Source organism: Patiria miniata, unplaced genomic scaffold, assembly GCF_015706575.1.
Source record: "Patiria miniata isolate m_02_andy unplaced genomic scaffold, ASM1570657v1 HiC_scaffold_16, whole genome shotgun sequence".
NCBI lineage: Eukaryota > Metazoa > Echinodermata > Asteroidea > Valvatida > Asterinidae > Patiria > Patiria miniata.
In genome coordinates this window covers 8,717,008-8,742,180 of record NW_024037054.1, presented here as the reverse complement: position 1 = coordinate 8,742,180, position 25,173 = coordinate 8,717,008, and the positions used below count along the sequence as shown (strand labels likewise).

The 25,173-nt window shown below is 40.2% G+C and overlaps 4 protein-coding genes across 4 annotated transcripts; all 4 read left to right on the top strand.

Annotated features, from left to right (window-relative positions):
* The first annotated feature begins 655 nt into the window (after positions 1-655).
* LOC119722893 (monocarboxylate transporter 12-like) lies at positions 656-5,245 on the top strand. Its single transcript, XM_038193291.1, has 4 exons — positions 656-1,634; positions 2,520-2,663; positions 2,956-3,795; positions 4,150-5,245. The coding sequence occupies exons 1-4, from the start codon at positions 1,433-1,435 to the stop codon at positions 4,377-4,379; spliced, it is 1,416 nt and encodes a 471-aa protein (XP_038049219.1). The 5' UTR covers positions 656-1,432; the 3' UTR covers positions 4,380-5,245.
* A 1,046-nt stretch (positions 5,246-6,291) lies between these two features.
* LOC119722895 (monocarboxylate transporter 13-like) lies at positions 6,292-10,501 on the top strand. The gene is made up of 4 exons (XM_038193293.1): positions 6,292-6,573; positions 8,449-8,592; positions 8,885-9,724; positions 10,062-10,501. The coding sequence occupies exons 1-4, from the start codon at positions 6,372-6,374 to the stop codon at positions 10,280-10,282; spliced, it is 1,407 nt and encodes a 468-aa protein (XP_038049221.1). The 5' UTR covers positions 6,292-6,371; the 3' UTR covers positions 10,283-10,501.
* A 1,651-nt stretch (positions 10,502-12,152) lies between these two features.
* Positions 12,153-16,876, top strand: LOC119722892 (monocarboxylate transporter 2-like). The gene is made up of 4 exons (XM_038193290.1): positions 12,153-12,875; positions 14,142-14,285; positions 14,724-15,563; positions 15,885-16,876. Exons 1-4 carry the CDS (start codon positions 12,674-12,676, stop codon positions 16,118-16,120), a joined length of 1,422 nt encoding a protein of 473 aa, XP_038049218.1. The 5' UTR covers positions 12,153-12,673; the 3' UTR covers positions 16,121-16,876.
* Positions 16,877-18,000: 1,124 nt separating this feature from the next.
* LOC119722891 (dnaJ homolog subfamily B member 11-like) lies at positions 18,001-24,802 on the top strand. Its single transcript, XM_038193289.1, has 10 exons — positions 18,001-18,184; positions 19,168-19,324; positions 20,021-20,112; positions 20,740-20,869; positions 21,017-21,159; positions 21,715-21,797; positions 22,005-22,062; positions 22,363-22,474; positions 22,919-23,078; positions 23,748-24,802. Exons 1-10 carry the CDS (start codon positions 18,120-18,122, stop codon positions 23,810-23,812), a joined length of 1,065 nt encoding a protein of 354 aa, XP_038049217.1. The 5' UTR covers positions 18,001-18,119; the 3' UTR covers positions 23,813-24,802.
* Positions 24,803-25,173: the final 371 nt, after the last annotated feature.

Below are 25,173 nucleotides of genomic sequence, written 5' to 3'. Positions count from 1 at the left end.
CCTCGCACTGTTATTCCCTAATCAAAACAAAAATAGACAATAAGAAACAACATACTTTCATTACGGGCTGTAAACCTATTACATGTAACCCTATTTTTTATATTTTAGCTAATTTCTTCTGGTTATAAAAACAAGGTTTCCTAAAAAGTGCCTTTTATAGCTCGCAGGCCTGAAGAAACCTGAAGAAACCTGTAGAGAGGAGACAATTAGAAGAAATTACAGTTTTAGAGGTGGGAGGAAAACCCTAGAAGAATATTCTGAGTAAATCCAATGGGATCAGGTAGGGACTGAAAACCTAATCCACGTGGCCCGGACAGGAATCAAAACCTGGGCCATAGCGGTGGAAGGCGAGGAGAGTAACCGGCGCCAACCCGACTCTCCTCGATTGCCAATAAGTGGTGTTTAAGGATACGAGTCCTGAAGAGTTACAGAGATAATACAACCTATTCCCCGACAAGAATGCTGGTATCCCCTTATACGTTTTACTTAGTTTGCCTCAATACGTAGGGAATGTTTGAATACATGTTTAAACATTAAATCGGTGTTTTATGCATTAATGCAATCTTGTGAATTAATTTATAATCTGAATTTATCTGACAATCGCCACGGTAGTTCTACAAAATCGACAAAAACAAGTTTACACAACGAAACAGAAGGATATATCCCCATGCATGTAATACCCTTTCTCCATGACCTACAGCCCGATGGTCAGGCTTATGATGACCATCAATACCAGGTTTATCAATGATAGACCGTACTTTTAAACTGACAATAAGTCCAACGTTATTCACTTCTAAAAGTATCAACTATGAATACATGTACCATAACAATTCTCCGATTGTTCTACATGAAAATGGCGAGTTTTCAACAGATTTCATATAGTTTTCGTTGGAGCGTGTCACTCTTGTCCTTTCGATCGTGTGTAGGCGTGTATAGGCATAACTGTCACTGAAACGTATTCGCCATCACGAATATCCTGCGGAATATAAGTGCAGAATAACCGACGTCGTGTCTGGCACATAAGCAAGCATGCCCAAGGTTCCCCGAGGATTTACTCTTGACGTCCAGGCGCTCGGGAAGAATTGTCGCTCAGGAATCACCCGTGTTAACCCGAGTATTAAGCCGCGTTTCCGTTATCGCATTTTAGTCCGTTTTGCGTCCGGCAGTGTGTTGTAAGGTCTGTGTGTTTAGGGCTAAACAAAATACTTCCACAAAACGGGCTTAAATGAGATCATGGAAACGCAGTTATAATACGCTCGGACAAGAGCAGAATAATTTTGGACAAACTGTTCCGCACGGCTACACGAGAACAGCGACACGAGGCAGGCCATAGATCGGTGAAGGTTCTTGCCAAACCATCACCAGTGACCGTTTCCATCCTTGAGGAGTCAGTTTAGAGTGAGCTTCCTGTATCATCTTTGAGTGGGAAATAATGACGACGGTTAGTCCGAGTTACCGAGAAGGAGGCTGGGGCTGGGCGGTCGTTCTGGCCTTCTTCATGCTACAGTTCGTCTTTTTCGGCATCCTGAAAGCTCTTGGAGTTCTGATCACTTCTATGAAGGAGGATTTCGGTACGAAATTGTGGGTCGTCGGCTCCATAGCCTCGCTACACTATGCAGTACAGTTTATCCTATGTAAGGCAATTTTCAATTATTTCCTTCTTAGTTTTGTTAAGACTTTGGTGCACGTTTCAATAATATCCACGGCGAAATGCAGTGTAAGGCACGGGATCAGATTGAGAATACCAAAAAAAAATACTGTCAGATATGAAACACACATTTGAGTAGTCTACATAATTCTGTCATAATGGCTATTAATATGCCACCAGGTTAGTGGTTGAAGATTAGAGAAACTCATATACATTTACAAGGATTGAACGTTTGTTTAATTTGTTTGCTTTGTCTGCAGTGATATCGTTGGTAGATATTTAACAATAATATTGTTGACTGCTGCGATTTGGGATATGTCGTTTTGAACTCCCGATCGAGGAGCGCGAGGGTGCTATGCGCCCCGAGGGTGTTCAAAACGTCATATCCCACATCACAGCAGTCAACAATTCCTCTGTCTTTGATTCTTTGGATTTTGATGTGAAAAAAAAACACCACCAAAAAAAAAACAGCAGTAAACGCAACAAACATGACAATCGAACGCCAACTCACATGCATGTCTCGTGCTCGAAACAGCTGATCGTCTGCTTGTTCACTGCTCTCACTCATGTGTGAAAACGTGGTGAAAATAGCGTGGGTACCAACGATAGAAGCGTTTCACACTGTACGTCCACTTAGCACACTCCCTATGGGATATCACGTACGTGATATCCCACAGGTAGTGTGCTAGACTTTTTTTATGAACTTAACACGTGATCGTTCTAGGCCAATGAAAATACAGTATTCAAGACAAAAGTATAACAATATACTTTTTATCGTATTGTCAAAGAATAGATAAAACAAAGTACATGTAATCTCATTCATTAATATTCTGCAGTCTATTCCCCTTTTGTTTCTCTGTTTTGCATTCAGCACCCCTTGCCGCTGCTCTGGCACGCCACTTTAGCGGTCGCATCTTGATTCTTGTTGGCGGTACATTCTACGGAGTTGGTCTGGTGGTGTCTGCTTTAACGCACAGTGTCGCCATCTTGGCTCTTGCCCTTGTTGTTATCGCTGGTAAGAGTGGTAAAAAATATTTAAAACATTTAAAAACAAAGAAAATCAAAAGAACAATCACGTATTAGTAAGCAGTTCAAAAAGACAGAAAAGATGAGAGTGCGTTCGTCCCAGTAGGCATTTCGACAGTAGTGTAGTGTCAAAATGCAGACTAATCCACTCTGGGCAAGATTGTTTTCAGGGGAGGGATTTCGAAGCTTCGAATTCCATCCAGCCCCCTTTTTATAAGGTAGTGAGGCCATATATGGTATCTTACAATTTATTATTGTATTTTCTTTCTTCTACTTAACAGGAATAGGGGTCACGTTTGTGATGGAGATCACCCATGCCGAACTTGCTTTTTACTTCCGGGAGAAGTATCCTTTAGCAATTTTCATCGCGCTTACCGGATCTCCAGTCGGTATTATGCTATACGGTCCAATAACCCAAGTTCTCGTAGATACGTACGGATGGCGAGGAGCAATGCTTCTCCTCGGTGGCGTTGGTTTCCATCTTGTTGTAGGAGGAATGTTGATACGAAGGCCGCCGATTTCATACCAAGCGGTACCCGATCACGAGGAGCAACTCACAATTGATAGTATCAACTCTCCTGGTAAATCCAAGGAGGAAGTCAAACCGAATAAGTCCAAGATATCCAACCTCTGGAATTCAGTTTTCTCTGTACTGTGTCTCGAGGTTTTCGTGAGTGCTGAATTCATTATTGTAGCAACTATGAGAATGTTGTACAATATTGGCTACGGTGGTGTGGTTGTCTACATAGTACCTAATGGTCTGGCGCTTGGTCTAAGCACCAGGGAGGCATCATTCCTGACTACAGCTTGGGGGGTTGGGAACCTGGTTGGACTGGTTCTGTGTGCTCTGGCTTTGCATGTGAAGTGGATATCGGTCCGTAGCGCTGAAGGAATAGCTGTGAGCGTAACTGCAGTAGGACTCGCCCTGGAACCCTTCGTGTTTCCATTCGTGGGTCAGATTCTCACTACCTTTGTCGTGGGATCCGGAATGGGTTGCGCCATTGAGGGGATATTTGTCATGACGAGGTGTCTACCTTTTGGTGACGACAAATTTGTCAGTGTGTTGGGCTGGCAAACGTTTCTGAGTGGAGTAGCAGCTGCCATTGGAGATACTGTATCAGGTAAGTCATTTCAATGCACTTTCGGGAGACTTTGATAATGTTCAGCAACTCGTCACGGCGTTGAAATCCACGGTTCAATGGTTCCAAGAGACGTATATTCTATACATAGACAACTTATACTCGGTATACCCAAAGCCAGACGAATTACATGACGTCTTGACTGTAATTAAAGACCTAGCTGTTTCATGCGATGTCATCTTTAAAATCATCTCTGAAGTCAAATTAGAGTGCATTCATATCTTAGCAGTTACCACAAGTACGAGGACCCTCGAAGTTGATACAAGAATGATAGAATGATTGGATGTGGTTTCTTTAAGAAATGACATTTTTTGGTTTTGTCTGATTCCTTGTCAGGTTGGCTTTCTGATGCGACTGGGAGTTTCCACGCAACATTCTTCCTATATAGTGCTACCATGGCAGCGATATTATTGTGTCTTCTTGTGGATGCCATTCGCATCTCTTCCACTACCGAATCTTCCAAGCAACGTGGGCCTGCGGTTCTAATGCCTTCACTCTTTAAGAGAGACTCAAGTACAAGCTTCGGAAGGATGCTGATTCAACCGAATACTAATGAAGCACAATGATTACACAGTTTTCATCAGAACAGTTAAATTGTAGTCCAGTTAGCATTACAGAATTAAGCTTTCGGGGTTACACTGGGATAATTCACATTAATTTTTATGTATGCATGCACTAATTTTAAGTTGTAACACCAACACTAATATGTAATCTACTATTAAACAGACCAAGCTACCACCTATTAAAACTTGTTATTTTACAATTTTTGTCCCATTTTAGGGTATTTTTTTCTTACACGGATCTCAAATATTTCTTTGACCTTGAATTGATTCAGTAAGCGGTAAGTCATGTTAAACCGGGACAGGCTTGATATTAATCAGAAAGTCGTCTACTTTTGTAAAATGACCAGGCAGGAAAAATGGGGTAAATATTAGACCTTTGTTTACTCCCTCGACGAAAAGAGCTCTTACTTTTGTACCAGTCCGTAATTAATTCAGATGGATAGTCACTAAAAACAATGACCTGGGTAAGGTGAAGTTACCAAATGAAATGAGACAGTATGAAACAACATGTTCATTACGGACTGTATAGCCATATGAACCCTATTCAACTAGGAAATTAAGAGTCCTGGAGTGAAATACAAAGATAATACAATGTATACTCCCGATCCCGAACAATGATGCTGGTAATATACCTCTTATAGTAAGTTTGGCTCAATATCTGGAGAACAATTGAAACACATGTGCACATGCTAACACACGTGTGTTGGTGTTTTCATGCATATATGAATTAATTTATATCCGATATTATTTGGACAATCACCAGTGGCGGATGTAGCCGTTTTCCTCCCGAAATCCCTGTATTTTTCCTGCATATTCTCGATTTATCATTTTTCGAGGGGGCAGGGACATTCACCAACCCATTGACTTCGCACCTCTTTCCCCCTTTTTTGGGTGGCTTTTCCAGGAGGAAGGGGTAAGCCCCCCTCCCCCCCCCCCCTCACAACGCCCATGTAAGTTACAAAACGAAATAGAAGGATATACCCCGGGGCGTTTTACTCCCTTTTTCCATGATCTACAGCAGCCCGATGGTGAGGCCAGTGAAAACTCTAGCTTTGTAAAGGTTATTCATTTCAATACCATATGGACATGACAATGGGTAGCTTTCAATTAATATAACAACTATTCCGGACTCAGAATGGGTGCGTTTGAGCGTGTCTAGCTGGGGTCACTTTCGAGCATAGGAAATTAACATAACTGAAGTCGTGTCTGGCGCATAAACCTACTAAAGGGTACACTTGACGTTCGTGCGATGGTAAGGCCAGTGATAACTCTAGCCGTTTGTTTTCATAAGGTTATTCATTTCAATATCCTGCTTGCTATGAACATGACAATGGGTAGCTTTCAACAAATATAACAGCTATTCCGGACTCAGAATGGGTGCGTTCGAGCGTGTCTAGCAGGGATCACTTTCGAGCACAGAAAATTAACATAACTGAAGTCGCGTCTGGCGCATAAACCTACCATAGCCTGAGGGTACACTTGACGTTCGTGCGCTTGGAAATAATTGTCACTCAGAAATAACTCGCACTAAACTGGGTAAAGCCGGCTTTACATAAATGTATTTTATTCCGTCTTGCGTCCATTGAGTGGTAAGGTCTGCAGGCCTATGTTTTATAATGTGCTATAAAATACTGCCGCACAAAACGGACTAAAATACGATTATGGAAAGGTGCTTTTAAATAACACGCTCTGACACAGCCAGAAGTAATTTTGGACAAACTGTTGCGCAGACAGCCAGATGAGGTGCGGCGGGCTACTGAGGGATCGGTGAAGATTCTTCCCAATAGACCTTGTATGTGGCAGCCATCTTAGAGGGCAATGCCTTTGTTTTGCTCTGATACGCATAAGCGAAACTTTTGTTCATTCATTGTTACTGAATTAACATGAACAAAATATGTCCTCTAAGATGGCCGCTACGCACGAGGTCTATGCAGCACCAGTGGCAGTTTCCTTCCTTGAGATTTTGCTTCCTGTATCATCACTAAGTGGGAAATAATGGCGACGGTTAGTCCGAGTTACCGGGAAGGTGGTTGGGGCTGGGTGGTCGTTCTGGCCGGCTTCATGAATGAGTTCATCATTTGCGGCAACCTAAAAGCTCTAGGTGTTCTGATCACTTATATGAAGGAGGATTTCGGTAGGGAGTTGTGGGTCGTCGGCTCCATAGTCTCGCTACATTATGCAGTACAGTCTATCATGTGTAAGCCAACTTTTTGTAATTTCATTCTGTTGAAAGTAATTTTTGTTTTAAAGATAAAGAGCATTTTAATTGGGGTCAGACACAACGTAATGGCATGGCATCAATTGAGAGGTGTAATTTTTGTTCATTCTATATTTAACAATGTTGACTACTTTGATGTGGGATGTGAATTATGATATAACATCCGAGAGGCGCATATAGCACCCGAGGCGAACGCGCCCATTCAAAGCTGAAATTGATCGACAACGCATTTTGTATTATGTTGTACAAACAAGTTTTCATATCTTTTAATGTATTTTTGTCGAAAATCTAAGAAGTCATTCCAATGCATGGAAAGAGTTCGAAGATTTTTTTTGGCTGAAAATCAACCAAGTGCCGATTACATAACATTTTACAAATTTATACAGATTCTCAAAAAACAGAAATAAATGCAATATAACTTTAGTGTGACGTGGCTGTATTTTTAAAAGTACACGGGAAAAAATGCATTTGAAATGACCCCTCCAGCAAAAAATAACAAAATCACCTTTCTGTAACAATGTTTTCTGGCATTTGTTGCTGATTCTAATACACCTGCGATATCAATCAATTAATTATACGCGGTTTTGATCTTACCGTGGACGATCGTACTGCCGCGACACATGATCACATACACCTCATTTCAATTAACTAAAAATGGTTATCGGCCTAATGCATATTACATGCAATTTTTGGGTACTTTGAATATTACGATTAGGTCTTATTACGACAGAAATATATTTCAAAAGCATATTCATTCCAACAAACAACTCGGTACTGAAATCTGCATTTCGGCGAAAGAGATCGTAAAATAATAACGCGATGTAAGGCGCAAGTCGTTTTTCGTGCTCCTTAATTCTGATTACGCCCTCTGTTGTTTATTGAAAGTCGACCGTAGTTGTCTTTCACGTTTTGGGGCGGACGGCGATACTGATCGGAAACTCGTAGCGATGTCTTTATTAGTTTTGGGCCATTCAATAATGTTAGGTTTTGAATCTAGTCAGTACGGCAAAATTTTACTCCCTCCTTGATTTCTTTTAAATTACTTCTCGGAAAAGCTTTTGATTTCCACATAACTGCATCGAGAAGAAAGGCGATGTAACGATCGGTCATCGACGGTGATTTGACGTCGGTCCGTGGTGCGTGCAAAAAGATACGAGCTGAGAAAGTTCGTTGTGCGAATATTGGGCAGCGCGAATTTGGGGCACTGTATTTGTCGAACATCCCAACAACCAAAATGTATTCAGTGGAACTGAAAAAGTGGAGAAACAATGAACAAAGGGTTTTAAAATGCAGCGTTTTGATGTAAGCGCGAGTATACATATTTTGATATTCATCTATATCCTGAAGAGCGCCCCCTAGTGTAACGTGGTGTCCGTGACCCCCCCCCCTCCCCCGGTTTACGAATTTCCACGGCCGGGCAATTTGGATTTTGATAATCCCGCATCCCTCTACTTGCCGGCACAGATTGACGCCACTAAGAATAATAATGATGACCCACTTTGATATCATTCGCATATTTACTTTTTACAAACTTCTGTGGTACGGTTAGTAGGCCGATGCCAGTATGTAGAAGATTTGTCAGAAGTGTTGAAGATTAGAGAAATGCGCGTAATATTTATTGAATACTGACTATATTCAACAAATGCTGTTAACCGTGTGACTTGATACCATTGTTAACACGTTGTCGAACAGGTTGGCACCTTAATCCTGTCTTAACTTATTCTTTAAAATGGGGCTTGTGTTAGTAATGATCGGCCAAGACCTAGGCCTTCGTGCAGCCATGGCGTCCCTTCACTTTCTGAGGCAAATAGGCAATTAATATAAGGTTCCCTTTTTGTTCTCTTGTACACTCAGGTCCCCTTGCAGCTGCTCTGGCACCCACATTTGGTGTTCGCTCCTTGGTTCTTGTTGGCGGTGCACTGTACGGAGTTGGTCTGGTGGTGTCTGCTTTAACGCACAGTATTGCCATCTTGGCTCTCGCCCTTGTTGTTATCGCTGGTAAGAGTGGTGCGAATATATTCAAAACAGTTCTAAAAACGAATGTCAATAGAACTATCACGTAAGAATAAGACGTCCGACAGCAGAAACGATGAAGAGTAGGTTCGTTGCAGTAGGCATCTCAGTTTCAACAGAAATATCTATCTCAGGCCAATTTTTTTCGGGGAGGGATTTTAAAGCTTCGGATTCCATCCAGCAGCTTTTAGAGGGTATTGAGGCCCTATAATTACCCTTCATATGGAACTTCAGGTATTTTAAAACGTATTTCTATTTTCGTTCTTCTACGCAACAGGAACAGGGGTAGCGTCTGTGATGGAGATCACCCATGCCGAAGTTGCTTATTATTTCCGGGAGAAGTATCCTTTAGCAACTTTCGTCACATTGACCGGGTCTCCTGTCGGTATGATGCTGCTCGGTCCAATAACCCAAGTTCTCGTGGATACGTATGGATGGCGAGGAGCAATGCTTCTCCTCGGTGGTGTTAGTTTTCATCTTGTTGTAGCAGGGATGTTGATACGAAGGCCGCCGATCTCATACCAAGCGGTGCCCGATCACGAGGAGCAACTTACAATTGATAGTATCAACTCTCCTGGTAAATCCTCGGAGGAGGTCAAACCGAATAAGTCCAAGATATCCAACCTCTGGACTTCAGTTGTCTCTGTACTGTGTCTCGAGGTCTTCGTGAGTGCTGAATTCATGATTGTAGCAACAATAAGAATGTTGTACAGTATTGGATACGGTGGTGTGGTTGTCTACATAGTCCCTAATGGTCTGGCGCTTGGTCTGAGTGCCAAAGAGGCATCATTCCTGACTACAGCTTGGGGCGTTGGGAACCTGGCTGGACTCGTTCTGTCGGCTTCGGCTATGCATGTTAAGTTGGTTTCGGTCCGTGGCGCCGAAGGAATAGCTGTGAGCGTAATTGCAGTAGGATTCGCCCTGGAACCCTTCGTCTCTCCATTCGTGGGTCAGATTCTCAATGCCTTCGTCGTGGGGGCTGGATTGGGTTGCGCAATCGAGGGGATATTTGTCATGACGAGGTGTCTACCTTTTGGTGACGACAAATTTGTCAGCGTGTTGGGATGGCAAACATTTCTGAGTGGAGTAGCAGCTGCTATTGGAGATACTTTATCAGGTAAGTCATTTCAATGCACTTTCATGAGACTTTGATAATGTTCAGCAACTCGTCACGGCGTTGAAATCCACGGTTCAATGGTTCCAAGAGACAAAGACAACTTATACTCGGTAGGCAAAGCCAGACGAATTATATGACGTCTTGACTGAAATTAAAGACCCAGCTGTTTCATGCGATGTCATCTGTAAGATCATCTCTGAAGTCAAATTTGAGTGCATTCATATCTTAGCAGTTACCACAAGTACGAGGACCCTCGAATTGATACAAGAATGATAGAATGTTTGGATGTGGTTTCTTTAAGAATTGAAATGTTCGGTTTTGTCTGATTCCTTGTCAGGTTGGCTTTCTGATGCGACTGGGAGTTTCCACGCAACATTCTTCCTGTATAGTGCTACCATGGCAGCGATAGTATTGTGTCTTCTTGTGGATGCCATTCGCATCTCTTCCACTACCGAATCTTCCAAGCAACGTGGGCTTAAGATTCTAATGCCTTCACTCTTTAAGAAGGACTCAAGTACAAGCTTCGAAAGGATGCCGATTCAACCGAATCCTAATTAAGCACAATGATTACACAGTTTTAATCATAAAGTATTCTAGTTAGCGTTTAAGATGTTCAACAAATATTAAAAAGTAAGCTTTACAAAGGGAATAAATAAATCTTGGCCGGTTTTAAACAAGTACGTATAAACCGCCTTGGGGCTTGGACGCGGATAATGACCCTAACAAAAGGCGAAGGCAATTACCTGCGACCGGGCCCCTGCTGATTATAAGCGTACTCGTTTTATACCAGCCCAGCACATATATATTTCCATTTATAAACACCTTTAGATCAAAAAGTCTAAACAAGTCAAAATTTATAATTTTGACTTCTTTTATGATTGATAGTTTATGTTTATGGTACGTGCCTTGGATCGCACGAGTAATACTAAACATCTCCATATATGGGGATTGGTGCTCGCGTGGCGCGTACTTGCTTTTGTTGCCCCATGCCCATCTTGGTGATTAGCTTTTTTACTCCCTTTGTTTTCTCTTGGGTATCGATGTATGTATTGTAGTCTATGTCTATTAAATATTTGTATTCTTTTTCGTTGGCTGAATAAATAATAATAATATTAATACTGTAGTGTAGAATTAGAACTCTATGAAATGACAGCGAATGCCCAAGTGAAGATAATTTGGAGAGTGATTGGTCACGTGTGAGGGTTCAACCAATAAAAGGATACAAGGGGCCAGAATTCATTGGAGCGAACATATGGCACCGGAGAAAATTTTTTCAAAACCAGTCGGTGTTTTATCAAGTCGAAATTGGGTCTAGTTTTGTAAAATGACCATTGCAGGAAAACAGGGGTACAAAATAATTCGATGAGAGCACTTACGTTTGTACTGAGGATATTTACGCGTACGACGAAAGCTTGGATCTGCGCTTTGTATTTTCTGTAAACACCACTCCACGGACATATTCGGCTTGGTCCATTAACAGCGGCTATCCCCGACCCGGTCATTATCATGCAGTGAAGACTGGGTCCTCACACTGTTGTTCCCTAATTAAAACAAATTATAGACAATAAGAAACAACATACATTCATTACGGGCTGTAAACCTATATTAACCCTTTTTTTTTTTATATTTTAGCTAATTTCTTTCTGGTTATGAAATCAAAGATTCCTCCAAAGTGCCCTAGGCACTGTAGCTCGCAGGCCTGAAGAAACCTGTAGAGAGAAGACAATGAGAAGAAATTGCAGTTTTAGAGGTTGGAGGAACACCCTAGAAGAATATTCTGAGTAAATCCAACGGGATCAGGTAGGGACTGAAAACCTAATCCACATGTGGCCCGGACAGGAATCAAAACCTGGGCCATAGCGGTGGAAGGCGAGGAAAGTAACCGGCGCCAACCCGACTTCCCTCGGTTGCCAATAAGTGTTGTTTTAGGATACGAGTCCTGAAGAGTTACAGATATAATACAACGTATTCTCCGAACAAGAATGCTGGTATCCCCTTATACGTTTTACTTAGTTTGCCTCAATACCTAGGGAATGTTTGAATACATGTTTAAACATTAAACCGGTGTTTTATGCATTAATAAAATCTTGTGAATTAATTTATAATCTGAATTTATCTGACAATCGCCACGGTAGTTCGACAAAATCGACCAAAACAAGTTTACACAACGAAACAGAAGGATATATCCCCATGCATGTTATTCCCTTTTTCCATGACCTACAGCCCGATGGTCAGGCTTATGATGACCATAAATACCAGGTTTATAAATGATGGACCGTACCTTTAAACTGACAATAAGTCCAACGTTATTCACTTCTAAAAGTATCAACTATGAATACATGTACCATAACAATACTCCGATTGTTCTACATGAAAATGGCAAGTTTTCATCAGATTTCATATAGTTTTCGTTGGAGCGTGTCACTATTGTCCTTTCGATCGTGTGTAGGCGCGTATAGGCATAACTGTCACTGAAACGTTTTCGCCATCACGAATATCCTGCGGAATATAAGTGCAGAATAACTGACGTCGTGTCTGGCACATAAGCAAGCATGCCCAAGGTTCCCCGAGGATTTACTCTTAACGACCAGGCGCTCGGGAAGAATTGTCGCTCAGGAATCACCCGTGTTAACCCGAGTATTAAGCCGCGTTTCCGTTATCGCATTTTAGTCCGTTTTGCGTCCGGCAGTGTGTTGTAAGGTCTGTGTGTTTATAATGCATGAGCTTAACAAAATACTTCCACAAAACGGGCTTAAATGCGACCATGGAAACGCAATTATAATACGCTCGGACAAGAGCAGAATATTACGCACGGCTACACGAGAACAACGAGCCGAGGCAGGCCATAGATCGGTGCAGGTTCTTTCCAAACCATCACGAGTGACCGTTCCCTTCCTTGAGGGGGTCAGTGTAGAGTGAGCTTCCTGTATCATCACTTAATGGGAAATAATGGCGCCGGTTAGTCCGAGTTACCGAGAAGGAGGTTGGGGCTGGGCGGTCGTTCTGGCCTGCTTCGTGGTAGAGTTCGTCTTTTTCGGCAACCTGAAAGCTCTAGGTGTTCTGATCACTTATATGAAGGAGGATTTCGGTACGGAGTTGTGGGTCGTCGGCTCCATAGTCTCGCTACACTATGCAGTACAGTTTATTCTATGTAAGGCAATTTTCAATAATTTCCTTCTTTTAAAGTAGTTTTGTAAAGACTTTGGTGCATGTTTCAGGAGGGCAAGCACGTCGTAATAACATGGCAGTAAGTGAGATGATGTCTATTCCTTAGGTAGTCTTTATGATGCATTTTTTTTTTTTACACTAACGGTATATCATAGACCTAACAACACAATACATGCTCTTGTATAAATTAAAAGCACCAAAGCTGACAGGGCATTTTAGATAATGTTGTGCAAGCACCGAGCAAGCGTATTTGGTTGAAATCTCACAAATTTAGGTAAAATCTCACAAACTGTTGGTCACATCAATTTTTGAAGGTGTGATGCCTTTACTGTGTGTGGTCATGCTTAGAAACGTGTGTTCCTTTTCGTGCATTGATGGAGTAAAAAACACCGAATTTGTACAGCCTACAGGCATTTATCACAATATAAGTACGAACAGCTCCTAATGACTTGGCTCAGGTCGTCGGTTATTGTTATAGCACACTACCCATTGTCCCAAGTCCTCAGTCGTAAAGGATAGCAAGATCACTCACCCATGTTTACTTTAAACATACGTAGTGTGGACATTCCTTTGTCTTTCGTGTTGTAAAGACAAAAGACGGTGAAACAGTAATTTTACTCACACTGTGAACACTCTTTCAACCCTCATTTTTGAAGATGATTCCCTTGTCTGTTCCTCTATATTTTGCCACTGATAACCTTAACTCCCAAATGCCGCTAATCCTGTTTTACAGAGAGGGGGAAACTTCGTGTGGGTCGTGGGCATGTCCTCACAAGGCCTCTGCTACCTGGTCAATGTGGACCTTTTTGTTCAGAGCACCACAAAGAAAATGCAATGCTTGTACCATGGAGCTAATAAACACACATACATCTGAAGTACTTTATAGTGGTAATATAACTTTCAGGACCAACATTTCTAATTAAAACTTGCTGTATTGATTGATACTTCTCTACGGCGAAACGCAGTGTAAGGCACGCGAAAGATTGAGAGTACCAAACACAATTGTCAGATATGAAACACACACATTTGCGTATTCTACACAATTTTGTCATATGGTGGGGTATTAATATATGCCAGCAGATTTGTGGTTGAAGGTTAGAGAATATACATGTAATTGAATACTGATTAACAAGGATTAAACTTTTGTTGGTAGACATTACACTTTCTATCTTATTGTCAAAGAGTAGATAAAATAAAGTACATGTAAATTTATTCAGTAATATAACGTTCCCCTTTTGTTTCCCTTCAGCACCCCTTGCCGCTGCTCTGGCACGCAAACTTAGCGGTCGCTCCTTGATTCTTGTTGGCGGTACACTCTACGGAGTTGGTCTGGTGGTGTCTGCTTTTACGCACAGTGTCGCCATCTTGGCTCTTGCCCTGGTTGTTATCGCTGGTAAGGGTGATGCACAAATACTTCAAGCAATAGACCTGAGACCTAATGACGTAATGGCTTTGTTTCATATGCGCTTTCCTGTGGGAGCGAAGTCGGGATGCCAGACGAAGTAGGGACCGTCTACCACATAGGAAAGCGCACATGTAAACAAAGCGTGACGTCATTAGGTTTCATGTCTACAATATCAATAGAACTATCACGTATTAATAAGAAGTTTAAAAAGACAGATAATACGAGTGTGCATTCGTCGCAGTAGGCATCTCGAGAGCAATGAAGTGTCAACATGCAGAATGATTCTTCTCTGGGCAAGATTGTCACGGGGGTGGGATTTCGAAACTTCGAATTCCATCCAGCAATTTTTTTCATACAGTGTGTAGGCCCTATATATTTTAGGTGTCTTACAAATTATTATTGTATTTTCTTTCTTCTACTTAACAGGAATTGGGGTCACGTTTGCGGTGGAGATCACTCATGCCAAACTTGCTTTTTACTTCCGGGAGAAGTATCCTTTAGCAGTTTTTATCGCGCTTACCGGATCGCCAGTCGGTATGATGCTGCTCGGTCCAATAACCCAAGTTCTCGTGGATACGTATGGATGGCGAGGAGCAATGCTTCTCCTCGGTGGCGTTGGTTTTCATCTTGTTGTAGGAGGAATGTTGATACGAAGGCCGCCGATCTCATACCAAGCGGTGCCCGATCACGAGGAGCAACTCACAATTGATGGTATCAACTCTCCTGGTAAATCCTCGGAGGAGGTCAAACCCAATAAGTCCAAGATATCCAAATTCTGGAATTCAGTTTTCTCTGTACTGTGTCTCGAGGTCTTCGTGAGTGCTGAATTCATGATTGTAGCAACTATGAGAATGTTGTACAATATTGGCTACGGTGGTGTGGTTGTCTACATAGTACCTAATGGTCTGGCGCTTGGTCTGAGCACCAGGGAGGCATCATTCCTTACTACAGCTTGGGGGGTTGGGAACCTGGTTGGATTGGTTCTGTGTGCTCTGGCTTTGCATGTGAAGTGGATATCGGTCCGTAGCGCAGAAGGAATAGCTGTGAGCGTAGTTGCAGTAGGATTCGCCCTCGAACCCTTCGTCTCTCCATTCGTGGGTCAGATTCTCACTGCCTTCGTCGTGGGAGCTGGAATGGGTTGCGCTATCGAGGGGATACTTGTCATGACGAGGTGTCTACCTTTTGGTGACGACAAATTTGTCAGTGTGTTGGGCTGGCAAACATTTCTGAGTGGAGTATCTGCTTCCATTGGAGATACTGTAGCAGGTAAGTCATTTCAATGCACTTCCATGCGACTTAAATACATGTTCGGGTTCAGCAACTTGTCACAGCGTTGAAATCAACGGCTTAAAGGTTCCAAGGGACTTACAATTGGTTTGCCCAAAGCCAGACGAATTACAGGACATCTTAAATGTAATTAAAGACCAAGCTATTTCGTGAAATGTCATCTTTAAAATCATCTCAGGAGTCAAATTGGAGTACATTCACGTCTTAACAGTTACCTTAAATTGAAACAAGAAAGATAGAATGATTGGATGTGGTTTCTTTACGTAATAACATTTTTGGTTTTGTCTGATTCCTTGTCAGGTTGGCTTTCTGATGCGACTGGGAGTTTCCACGCAACATTCTTCCTATATAGTGCCACCATGGCAGCGATATTACTGTGTCTTCTTGTGGATGCCATTCGCATCACTTCCACCGGGACCGAATGTCCCAGTGGGCAGATGGTTGCAATGCCTTTACTCTTTAAGAAGGACTCAAGTACAAGATTCGAAGGAATGACCATTCAACCAACAATTCAGCCAAATGATAACACAACATAATAATCATGTACAATCTTAGAAAATTATTAATACTTAATTAAAAAATTAATTAATTTGGTACTTTATAACATAAAGTTAAGGTAAAAAAAAAAATTCACAGACAATTTAAAGTTATTTTCAACAAGCCATATCAGAAGCTATAAAAAAATGGATTTAAAGTAAAATCATTCTCAAAAATGTCACTAAATAAAGAGTTTTGAACCAGAACTAAAAATAAACAATATAAATGTGTATAATTATGACTAATACAATAGAACTAGGTGCACCATTAGACGTTAAATTTCAGCAAGTAAAAAATAAAAAAAACCGAAAATGTATTTTGATTGAGACAATAAAACTAGATACCTTATCAAACCAAAATATGGTATACAATGGTATTAAAACTACATGACATAAACAATGTACTTTTGAGGCTGCTGATCTGCTTTCTATATTCAAACATTTCGATACAGAAGCCCCAGAAACGAAAGGGCTATGCCTAAAGAATTCTGATTTGTATTAAGAATGAACAGGGTGTCCTCAGCTGCTTGTATTGTGGTGTAATGCTGCCGGTGCATGTCATGCATGTTAATGAGATCTTCTGTAATTAGGTAGGAGGGGTATAATACTTTTACAAATTGTGTACCTGACTGCATAAGTACCTAATGTGGATAATGCACTTGAATGAGTATCATAGCCCAGTAGAATAACATTTCACACAATACATGTGCTTCGGCATACCGTAGGCAATAGTAACACATATTTTTTTATTGAACATTTTAAAATTGTCTTTTTTTGTCTTTTCTCGGAAACGGTAAGGCATTAGGTTGGTTATCTTTCAACCAGATGTTTGAAATTGGACAAACAATACAAAACACAACATTATCGGGGATTTCATGACCTAGTGCCCCTTCAACTTGGGATTTTCCGAGATTTGTTCAAGTGCGCCAAGTTAGGGAACACTCGGCCAATTTTGTGCCCAACTTCCAATCACCACCGATTTTCCATTTCCAATAAATTTAATAACACTGAAATTTGTCACAAAAGTTCAACAGCAAGCATTAGTATCAAAGGTAAAGTATATACCAGTATTTCTTAACAAAGAGGTTGGCCACACTGCAGGGTGCAACCTAGTATTAAAAATCCCATAGACACTAGTGCTAAATGCCCATACTTAACTCTCACAGGTATTTAAGCTGCACAGAAATAATAATGATCAACATGTCACGTTTCATTTTCTTTTCATTTTTTTTTGGGGGGGGGGGGGGGGGGTTTACCATGGAGTTTTCGAGATATTCTCACCCAAAGAAGACGACCCCTGTTTTCCCCAATGCGGAAAAGTAGCATTATTGAAAAACGATCCCTTCATGGCAAAATCATGGCGCCACTTTCGAGCCCAATTGCATCCAAAATGCTAAGAATTGGAAGCCCTTAAATCCGTTGTTGTATAACAAAACACGGTCACTAGGCAGCCAAAGCTAAAGACGAGTCGACTCTTGGATTGGCTGTGCGCGCTGGGGTTGCAGAAAATGTGCACTGCATGCTCAGATATATCAAACGTTGGTTATAAGGGCTCCATCCGATGGGACATGCAACGGGTGTCACCACAGCTCAGAAAATGGCTCTCGCCAGACTAAAAGAAGTTGTAACATCCCCATTTTATAGCCCCCTTGTTCTTTTATTTCATTTTACGAACTAAAAAGTTATACATTTTCAAAATTTGCATTATCCTTGGCCTTCTTTGACAAAAAGAATGAGGTCATATGCCATCCGCAGCTCAAACACGCATAAACCACGCCCACGATTTTTTGTGTGAACAATCTTCCTTCTCATGAATATGCATTATGTGTTAAACTACGTGGAACTTCCAGAAAGCACACCGTGGATGTTTTGGAGTACATAAACACCACCAAACGAACGGTTGGATAGGTCTAGCTCCCTGTCGCACCTCGTACTCCTCGTAAGTGTTAGTTGGATTAGAACCAGACGCCGGCAAAGGAAGCACATAAATTGGGCAAAAATGGCGAATTCGCTGTGTGCGGTGTGCTTACTTTTACTCCACATTTGCTTGTCTGTGCTCGCTGGGTAAGGCTTTTTAAAAGTTTGATTGAATTAAATGAAAGGAAGAATATATTGTTGTAATGAGTTATGGTTTGGGATTTTCCGTTTACTTACGAAAGCTGTTGACACGGGGTTGGAATCTGAGCAATACGTCAATCATGACATGTCAATCATTGTCAGTACGACCGTTTCGGCAGTTCCTAGTTCAAGTTGTGCCGGGCAATGCCGGGTGCCGGTGCCGGTCGGTGACGTTCCCGGCCCAGACCTTTAAATTTGCGGAGAATTTAAAAGAAAAATGTTTCCTTCAATCCTTTTCCTGATTTCATTCTTTTTTTGTAACTTGAACATGTCAAATGACGAGCCATCATCAATTTACCTAAGCATGCTAAGGGAAATCGTAATAGTAAGAATACCTCCCTATTGGTTTTTAACAAAAGTGAATTCTGTCAGATTTTCCAAACTGAAGCAGTCTTGTTTTATTTAGATCACCTCTTACTAGACCCACTAACCTGGGTGCTAACTCCTTTTCTGGGATTTGGGATTATCGTATTAGCGCCCCACTCGGAATGCAATCTCAATTTAAGAATTTTTAGAGTTCACCAATAATCACCACAAAAGTTGCCAAAAACCACGCAAAATACTTGACAAAAATACCTTTGAAAGTAGGCCTATCTACTGGCTACTCCACATGTCAAAGACGAAGTAATGGGGCTTCAATGATACTCAGGATTATTTTTTGGGTTGCAAATCCATGAAATTTAACCACTTTAGCACAGACATCATAGTGATTATAATGTTAGTGGCTACCAACACATTGTCTATGAACGAACATACAAAATAACAAACGTGTCCTTTTTCTCTTATAATAGAATGAGGTCCTATTAACTACACTATTACCGATGGATCTGTGATGAAGCTGAGTTGTAATTCTTGTAAACGTGAAAGAGGTTGTTTTGAATAGTGCGAAAACATCTAACGTGTTATGTTTGTCATTTGTGGGTTTGTAGGCGGGATTTCTACAAGATCCTTGGCGTTCCCAAGACAGCCTCAAAAAATGAGATCAAGAAGGCGTACCGTAAGTTGGCCATGCAGTATCATCCGGACAAGAATCCAGGCAACGAAGAAGCAGAGGAAAAATTTAAGGATCTAGGAGCTGCGTATGAGGTGAGACCAGGGGCCTGTATTCTGGCTTGTAAAATTGTTATAATATTCTGTTCTTTAAATTACTTCTTTTTTTTGGGGGGGGGGGGTTGGATTTGTGGATTTTCCTTTCAAAAATCTTTGTTAACGCCAGAGGATGCTTAAACATGGTCTGGCAATGTGGGTGACGGGTTAAATCGCCAAGCTTTTCCTTAGTCTCTGGCAGTGGACTTTTATACACGTCAGTGTTCCCATCAGTTTTGCAGACATGCAAAACTTGAACTTTGCCGCTGTACAAGTTCAAGTGGCGGGCCTCGGAGTGTTGCAAAATACAAAGTAACGGGGAGAAGTTTGTACAAATATTGTACTAACTACTATTAAAAGTCAGTATTTGGGGTGTTTGACTTAATTTCAAAATTCGGCCAGAATATCTTGTGTTCTCCAAAAAGGGTGTTTTTCGGGCAAAAAGAACCGTGGAGGCAAGAGGTTAAAATTGTTAAATCAAGATCTAATAGTGAACAGTTTTCACTCTTTTAAAACATATTTTACCACTTTGCTGTTAAGCCAGTTGTGATGCTTGCAAACTGTTTCACTGACACTAAGAATTTGGGAGTCTGTGGTCATTGTGATACAGCAGTAGTATGGTGTTTTTTTCTTCCAAACGCACAATTAATATAATGATTGAATTTGTGTGTTTTTGTACGATGATAATTTGCTCAGGTGCTGTCAGATGATGATAAGAGAAAACAGTACGACAGACATGGAGAGGAAGGCATCAAAGAATCACACGGACATGGTGATCCTTTCTCAAGGTAGGTTCTATTAGCCAAGAGAAAAATAAACAGTTTCCCGCCCGTCTGGACTTTTGAAAAAAGGGAGGAGGCGGCCTGGGTTTTTTTCTCTTCAAGATGGATTTTTCCATTTTTTCTTTTGCTGATACTTTTGTGTCCAAATGAGCTGTAACGCCTTAAAACAGATTCTAAACTTGCACACATAGCTACAGTTTTGCTGAAAAAGACATAAAACAACTAAGTATTTTGCTAATGATTGATATTTAAAAAAAAAAAAAAAAAAAAAAAAAACAGGAGGCGGCCGGTAAAAAAGTGGACGGGGACAAGAAACCGGTAATACTTGGTCTTATAAATAAATATTTAAAATAAACACAGTTTGAAAAATCCAAAAATGTCATAAACTTACATAACTGGGCTTTTCATGCCCTTTATAACTTGACACCACAAAATGCCAAACTCTTGACAACACAATTCTTCAAAACTGAAGAGTTAAATGTGTATATTTATTAATTTTTTGTCCAAGTTTATGTCTGTAACTTTCATTGTTATATATTTTCTATTACAATTCTATTTCTCTAACTCACATACAAATTGAATTCCTGTGTGTATAGTTTACGATGTGGATTTTTGCCTGTTTGTGTGTTGCAGTTTCTTCGGCGATTTTGCACATTTTGGGTTTGGGGGTCATCAACGGAACCCAGAGACCCCACGAGGTGATGACATCACTGTGGACTTGCCTGTGTCTTTAGAGGAACTTTACACCGGCAATTTTGTAGAGGTGAGTGTTAAATGTTCTAGAACATTGTAATGATCTTGAATCATGAAAGGTTCTAGACTATAGTAATGTTCTAATATATTGTGATTATTTTCAAAATTAGTTGTCAAATTTATTCAGAGAGTTTTCAATATATATTATTTTATGCAGGTGGCTAGATATAAACCAGTAGCCCACACAGCGCCGGGTACCAGGAAGTGTAACTGCAGACAAGAGATGCGAACGCAGCAATTGGGACCAGGGAGATTCCAAATGACGCAGCATGAAGTATGCGACGAGTGCCCACGAGTCAAGTAAGTCAAGAAAACTATTCTTTAGGTACAATCAGCATTGACGAGTGCTGTGTTCCATTTGTATTCCCAATTGGAACTACAGATTCACATTGAGAATTGTTTTTTTTATTTTCGACACTTCAAGCCTGTTCTACTAAGTTCCCGATGAGAAGAGATATTGTTACCGATTAAATGACTGCATTTTGTGACTGCATTTCAAATGGGATTATTAAAACAACTCCCCCCACAAAAAAGCTTCCTTCTGAACTTCTCAATTGACTGAATCCTACACCTCTTGGGTGATTTACTGGGATCCTTCCTCACTCTTGCAAAATCCAACACCATAATTATGGTAACTCAACACCCAAACTGTTGGACTCTGATTATGATGGCATGCCTGACCCCATTAAAGCATAATCAGTTTACTAGTGCAGTACTCACTCCAACAGATTCTAACAACACCTGCACTTTGATTTTGATGGGTTGGGGATGGGGAGGGTTAAAGGTTAATACAAAACCAACATCAATTGGATGGAATAGTTTTAATCAAATGATGGTTGTGTGTCTTCTCCACAGGCTGGTGAATGAAGAGAAATTACTGGAGATAGAGATTGAACCAGGAATGCAAGACGGTCAGGAATATCCATTCCTAGCTGAAGGTAAAACAATGTCTCTTGCATTTACAGGCCTCAAAATCCTCAAATAATTAGTCTGATTCTTAAGTACATGTACTATTTAAATGTTATCGATATATTTAAATGCATTCAAAGTATTTACAAAACACTTGCTGTTATCATAATTTATTTTCATAAGATTGCACAATATATTTTATTCTGTTTTTGTTTGTTTTTGGAAATGATTTTTAGGAGAGCCACATATAGACGGTGAACCTGGCGACCTCCGATTTAGAATAATCGCAGAAAAGTAAGTAGTTGACATCTCACCACGTTGCCTTCTTGAAATTAATATAAGTCTGTACAAAAGAAACGGAAAGGAAAAAGTGAAGAGGTTTTTCACATGAAATGGAGTGTTTGAGGGAATTATTTATAAAAAAAGAAACGATGACTTAGAAATGAGGAACATAAGTCCAATGTATCGCACATGACTCCACATCTACACAGGATTTATAATGTAATGTGGCATTTGTTCTGCAATAAGGCACTATTTAAAACATTCTATAATTGTTAGCCCTGACTGACAAATCTTTTTAATCTCTTTCTTCAGGCACGATCGATTTGAAAGACGAGGCGATGACTTGTATACAAATATTACGATATCCCTCAGCGATGCACTAGTTGGCTTTACAATGGAATTTCCACATCTTGATGGCCACAAGGTAAAGACTTTGTACATCTATAACTTCACAAGGAACAGAAAATTGTTTCCTTTCAAAACAATTTTGTCAACCTAACTCCCAGGAATTTTTTTGAGAGAAGTTTCATAAATCAGTTGATCAATGGCACACCATTTGTGATAAATTTTTTGAATTCTCAAGACTGATGTGAAGAAAACTCACAAGGGTGTAAGTCTTGAATATTGTTTTTTTTTACAAAAATCAGGTTCATAATTTTTGCAAATTCAAACTAGGGTCCAGAATTTTTACTGTTTTAACCCTAACCACCCAACCCTTCAAAATCCGACTGCATGCTTTGTTGGGATCTGTTGGAGTGAGGAAGGTTCCTAGTAAATCAGTCAAGGGATTATGGCTAAGCTAGGGCCTATTTATGCCAAAAATGGCCAAAACTCATTTTTAGGAATACATGTATTAATTTTTTTTCAGGTCAAAATTGTACGAGAAAAAATGACTTGGCCAGGTGCCAAGATGAAGAAGCAAGGAGAGGGAATGCCGAACTACGAGAATAACCACGTCAAAGGAATGCTCATAATCACATTTGACGTGGAGTTCCCTAAAGGAGACATGACGCAAGAACAGAAGGAAGGTACGTTGGGACAGTTTTTGGAAGATCAATCCATTTTCTCTTGTGAGCTTAAACCATAAGGTGGCATGCTTGAAGATTGTTTTTTCATGACCTACTTCGCTTTTGTTTTTTTGGCTGAAAATAAACACTTCACAAATGTATCACTTACACAAGCTTCCCTCGTTTCAGATGTTATAGTGACCTCTTGTTAATACAACTTCAGTCGGACCTAGACAAAATGTTTGTTATATCAGAATTTTGCCAATCCCATTCATTGTGCACATAAATGCACAGGCGGGACCAAGGCTTTATGTTCGCTATAACCAGAACTTGTATTAACAGTGTTTGTGTTAACAAAGTCGACTGTAGTTGGCCAGAACATTTCTGGAGCCACTCTTTACCTTAAAAAGTCTGGCACAGAAGATTAAGCGTTCAACTAACCAAATGACAATATTTCTTGAACCAATTTTCTTTTGAAGTGTTGGAAATTGTACAAAATTATGTGCCTTTACACAGCCCCCCTCCTTTTAACATATTAGTTGGCCTTACATTTTTTTTAAAGCACTCTCGCCCTCAAAATTTTCAGGCATCACATGGATGATGAACAGTTTTAAAATAACTAACTGACAATCGTGAAAATCTGGCAAAAGTGATTATTTAAATTGTGTATTTCTCTCTGTTTTGTTTCAGGTATAAAGAAAATACTCCAGCAAGATTCCAAACAAACAATTTACAACGGTCTCCAAGGTTACTGACCCTGACTCTAGCTGCATAGTTTAGATACTTCAAATTTGTGTTAGTACTTTGAGCATTGGTGGATTAGTGAAAACCAAAAAACAACAAGCACATATGCAAACTTGTGTTGTTAACATGTGTCATAAACGTCCTTGTCAAATTTGTGTGAAAAAAATTCATGTGACAAATTCAAATTCATTGTAAACATTCAAGTGAAATATTTCTAAAGTTCTTACAAAGAGTGTAAATACTTTGTCAACCCTTTGTCAACAAGAGACCTTTAAAAAATATTTTGGAAAAACTATTGGGGTCTTCTTCACTGCTGCTGATTATTTACTTTTTCTTTCATTCTGCATCAAAACAACAATAGCTTTTGGGATGCTCTGTGTTTCAGTGGGTGTATTTTATTCCGATCATTGTAATATTAGTTTGAATTGGCACTTTTGTAAGCAGGACCTATGGTACTTTCTGGCGGATAGGTGTTTATTTTAAAGTTATGCAAGGCTCAAATATCGTGGATTTTCACAATTCGAACTCATCCATTGCTTTGAAATGCTACCCGGACCAAATTGACAATTTATCAGGCTTTGAAAATACAAGTATATTGAAATGTTGTAATGCTTTATCAGCATTTGGAGGTTATTTTCAATTGGGTAGGTGTGTAAGTTAGGAAGATTTAGATTAAGCCACTCTGAAGACAGCGAGGAAACATTTTGCAATTTTCCTAAAATTCTCAGAAAATGTACTTTACGGAAACAACTTATTTTGTCAATTATTAATTGCCACCTTTTTTAAAGTCATAATGCAACCAACAGGATTTGTTTCATTTTTTAATGATTTGTATTTATCCTTGCTAAAGTACAGATATTGACGTAAGTTGATATGATTTCTTCATTTACATTTTGGGTGTTTTTTTTAACAAGAAAAAATAGGTAAAAGAGCTTGAAGGCAATGTATTTTGATTTGAAAGATTCCCAAAACAAAGACATTAAATTTTACATGAAAATAAGCAGTACTTTTATGGAGTGAGTTTTTAAGAAATATCTTTGTTAGTTAAAATTGACAGGCAAGCCCATTTCATTTGATTCCCAAATCAGGACTAATGGTTTGATTGGTCAATTCGAATGCAGTGTTTTGTAATACAACAGCCGGACGCATATCGTGTAACATGATACAAAGCGCGCAACAGCTTTTTCTTCTTCCATGTCTTCGACGCGCAACGGGTGAATGACTGAAGACCCGATATAGAAAGCGCCCGCTGTTTGGTCAAAATGCGGTTGTCTTGCATAATTAATCAGCGAATCTGCTCAAATGTAATAGACCATGGCAATCTACTACATAGACTAGTACATCATTTGCATTCCAACAAAAATCAAATAAG

Bases quoted from the DNA above. Each gene is read 5' to 3' on its own strand.
- LOC119722891 (XM_038193289.1), top strand. From the start codon at position 18,120: ATGGCGAATTCGCTGTGTGCGGTGTGCTTACTTTTACTCCACATTTGC. The intron at 21,160-21,714 runs GTAAGTCAAGAA...TCTTCTCCACAG, and splicing joins GACGAGTGCCCACGAGTCAA to GCTGGTGAATGAAGAGAAAT. The intron at 21,798-22,004 runs GTAAAACAATGT...AATGATTTTTAG, and splicing joins ATATCCATTCCTAGCTGAAG to GAGAGCCACATATAGACGGT.
- LOC119722895 (XM_038193293.1), top strand. From the start codon at position 6,372: ATGGCGACGGTTAGTCCGAGTTACCGGGAAGGTGGTTGGGGCTGGGTG. The intron at 8,593-8,884 runs GTAAGAGTGGTG...TCTACGCAACAG, and splicing joins CGCCCTTGTTGTTATCGCTG to GAACAGGGGTAGCGTCTGTG. The intron at 9,725-10,061 runs GTAAGTCATTTC...ATTCCTTGTCAG, and splicing joins TATTGGAGATACTTTATCAG to GTTGGCTTTCTGATGCGACT.
- LOC119722893 (XM_038193291.1), top strand. From the start codon at position 1,433: ATGACGACGGTTAGTCCGAGTTACCGAGAAGGAGGCTGGGGCTGGGCG. The intron at 1,635-2,519 runs GTAAGGCAATTT...TTTTGCATTCAG, and splicing joins TGCAGTACAGTTTATCCTAT to CACCCCTTGCCGCTGCTCTG. The intron at 2,664-2,955 runs GTAAGAGTGGTA...TCTACTTAACAG, and splicing joins TGCCCTTGTTGTTATCGCTG to GAATAGGGGTCACGTTTGTG.
- LOC119722892 (XM_038193290.1), top strand. From the start codon at position 12,674: ATGGCGCCGGTTAGTCCGAGTTACCGAGAAGGAGGTTGGGGCTGGGCG. The intron at 12,876-14,141 runs GTAAGGCAATTT...GTTTCCCTTCAG, and splicing joins TGCAGTACAGTTTATTCTAT to CACCCCTTGCCGCTGCTCTG. The intron at 14,286-14,723 runs GTAAGGGTGATG...TCTACTTAACAG, and splicing joins TGCCCTGGTTGTTATCGCTG to GAATTGGGGTCACGTTTGCG.